General features: G+C 69.2%; 1 protein-coding gene across 1 annotated transcript in view; it reads right to left on the reverse strand.

The window, feature by feature from the left end:
• The window catches only part of CHRNA2 (cholinergic receptor nicotinic alpha 2 subunit), a 4,291-nt gene extending 3,132 nt beyond the window's left edge, over positions 1–1,159 (reverse strand). Inside the window, exons 1-2 of the mRNA XM_026041107.1 lie at positions 1,096–1,159; positions 468–622 (exon numbers count right to left, since the gene is read on the reverse strand). Coding sequence (XP_025896892.1) covers positions 468–622; positions 1,096–1,159 — 219 coding nt within the window. The remainder of the gene's footprint in view (positions 1–467; positions 623–1,095) is intronic.
• Positions 1,160–3,071: the final 1,912 nt, after the last annotated feature.

Raw genomic sequence — 3,071 nt, forward strand, 5'->3', positions numbered from 1 at the left:
CCGGGACCCTCTGATAGGGACAGCAGCCCAGGTAGAAGCTGCCCTCAAGCATCTCCCTCCATGAGCCAACGCAGGAGGACAGAGCTGCTGGGCCTTGGCCGTGGGTGGGAAGGAACCGTGGCCCACTTCACCTATYGGCTTCAGCCTGGGCCTCCCTGGGCATTGGTGCCATCCGAGAAGCCCTCGGGCATCCTCGGGTGTCCACACAGGGCTCCTGGTGCCCCTTGGGGACGAGGAGAGCCTGGTGCCCTCGCAATGCAGCGGCCAAGAGCCCCTCAGGTGCCTCCAGATGCTCCTGGGTGCATCTCGGTGGGCACCGATGCTGTGAGCGAACACGGGCAGCGCTTGAGAGCCGCCTGGCACCCCCGGAGCCCCGTCCCGAGCTKGCAGCAGCCCCCGGGGCGACCTCGGGCACCCAAACCCACTCAACGAGGCCGCGCTCTCGAGGAGGAGGGCCCCGGACGCACCACGTCGATGAGCTGCGCGATGGAGAGCCCGAACTTGATGATGACGACGTCGGACGTGTTGGGCACCGGGCGCGACCAGCGGTTGTAGCCGCTGAAGAGGTGCTTGAAGAGGCGCTGCTCGGCGTGCCCGGCGCCCGGCTCCGGCGCGCCGCCGCCTGCGGGGACACGGATGGGCACGGGGACGCGGCCGGGAGCCCCGCCGGCCTTGAAACGGGCAATTCAGCTCCAACGGGAGGGATGCAGGGCTTGGGAAAGGCTCCTGGACCTCATGGTCCTCGGCACGGGTGTGGGGGGTCTGCAGCCCCCCTTGGAGCCGCCCCGCTAGACTGGTCCAGTTTGCAAACTGGGGTCCCGGTGCTGGGAGAGGAGCTGGGCGCCCCGCGCTCCTGTCCTTGCTCGCGGATGAGCTCCATCAATCCCTGCCGCTGGAAAAGCACCAGGGCGGTGAGGGAGATTAATGGGGCCGGAGCGGGAGACGGGCAAGTCCCCGGGGGTCCGGGTGGGAGAGGGAGGCGAATTCCCGGGAATCGCCGAGGACGGAGCCAGGCTCCCGGAGCGGAGGTTTGTTCCCGTGCCAGCCGCGTGGGAAGGGGATGGGAATACCGCAGGGAAGGGACACGAGCCTCACCCGCCTGCAGGACGGCGAAGCAGCAGGCGGCCAGGAGCGGGATCAGCGGGCACGGCGGCTCCATGGCGCCCGCGAGGTCGCCCCGATTCCCGGGAGCGGCTCCTTGGCCGCAGCGGCGGCAGCTCCTGAGGAAGGGGAGAAGCGGGAGAGAAGGGGAGAGGGATCGTGCGGAGCCGGAGGGGGCCGGGATGGTGTCGGGGGTGCAGGGAATACCGGAGCTCGCGGTTTTGGGGGGCTCTGGCAGTGCCGAGCCCGGAGCAAAGCCCCGATCCCAGGAAAGGAGCCGCTGCAGCGCCCTCCTCCCAGCGCCCCTCCCGCCGCGCTCCAGCACCCAAAGGGGCTTCCAGGGGCCCTGGGGGGAGCGCGGGGGCCRGGGCYGCTGCCCAGGAGGGAGAAGGGCCCGTTCCGCAGCCCGGGAGGCTCCCCGGGAGCTCCGGTCCCGGCCGGGCAGCTCCGGAGCCACAGCCACCGGGACGGCTCCGCTTCTGCAGGATCTTGGCTCGAGGCGGGCAAGAACAGCATAAAATCCCCAAACTGGCTCATTTTGAGCATTCCTCTGTCCTCCCTGCCTGGGCACCCTGTCATTCCCGACGAGAAGCGTCTTCCCTAGCTGCCCAGGGCTGGGAGACGTCCTTGCTGCGTCCCCTCCCGGGAGGGTATCCCGAGCCATCCGGCTTGCTCCGAGCCAGGGAAAGCACGGATCCCGCTCCTGAGCATTGCCCAGAATGAGCTCGTTTGGCTGCACAACCGRGGCTGCGAAAGCCGGGAATCTCCATCCCGCTGGCTCCCTGGGAACAGCGGGAGCCAGCGCCCGGAGCCCTGCACGGGGGCTGCCACAGCGGGGGGATTTGGGGAGGGAAGCGGGAACTTGGTGCCAGGCTGGAAAACTTTCCCTCCGCTCTGCTCCCAGAGGCGGGGGGCGGCGCGTCCTCCCCGTGCCCCCTTCCCCATCCCCGTTACCTGCGAGGAGCCGGGATGCGGCGCGCGGAGCGCTCCGGAGAGCTCTGGTGCCGGCGGTGGCCGCGGCTCCGGCTTGTGCCGTGACGCCAGGGAGGAGGCAGGGCCCTGGCGGGGGGGGGCACGGGGGGCTGCGGGAGCCGAGCGCCCGGGATGGGCTGGGCTCGGATGGAATGGATGTGGGATCCGGGGCAGGGGCTCTGGGACTGGGGATGTCCCTGCGGCACTGGCTCCGTGGGAGCTGCTGGGTCTCGCATCCTCGGGCTGAGGAGCTGCCAAATGCACCTGGAAAACGCTGCCCTGGGAATGGGGATCTGAGGGCAGGATCCTGCATCCCTCCCTCCCCGGATCCGTGTGCGCACGGGGACGGTGCGGAGTCTGAGTCATTCCCCGCACATGGGGCGCAAATGTGGGATGGGGAGCAGCCTGGGATGGGGTCTGCAGGGCGGGAATGTGGGATGGGAATGGATACGGGAGCGGGATGAGGGCTGCGAGCTGCAAATATGGGATGGGGACCACCATGGGAGCAGGATGAGGTCTGCAGGGTGGAAACGTGGGATGGGGACTGATATGGGGTCTGTGGGGTGGAAATGTGGGGTGGGGGCTGATATGGGATGCGGATGGGGGGCACTCCTGGCACAGGGACCACACGGGACGGGGGGTTCCAGAGGGAGCGGGCGCCGGCGAGCTGGGGTGAAGCCGGAGCGTTCCCAGGGGCCGCGCGCTCCTTCCTGCGCCGCCGAGCGCTGCGCCCTTCCTGCTCATCACATCCCGCCAGGGCGGCAATTGCGGCTCCCGCGGGACCCGCTGCGTCGCTCCCTTCCTTCCGGCAGCGGCTGGAAAGTGCCAGGGCTGCCATGCCCTGGATGCAGCCGCGGGAAGGGCTGCAATGAGCTGGCGCGGTCTCAGCCAGCGTTTGGCCTTCCAAGAACTGATATCCTGGGACAGGATAAGAAGGAAACACGGCCTGGGGTCCACGTGGACGCTCGCTGTGCACGAGGGTGTGTGTGTGCATGCAC

The sequence above is a fragment of the Nothoprocta perdicaria genome, unplaced genomic scaffold (genome assembly GCF_003342845.1).
Source record: "Nothoprocta perdicaria isolate Ctin4 unplaced genomic scaffold, notPer1 scaffold_101, whole genome shotgun sequence".
Classification (NCBI taxonomy): Eukaryota; Metazoa; Chordata; class Aves; order Tinamiformes; family Tinamidae; genus Nothoprocta; species Nothoprocta perdicaria.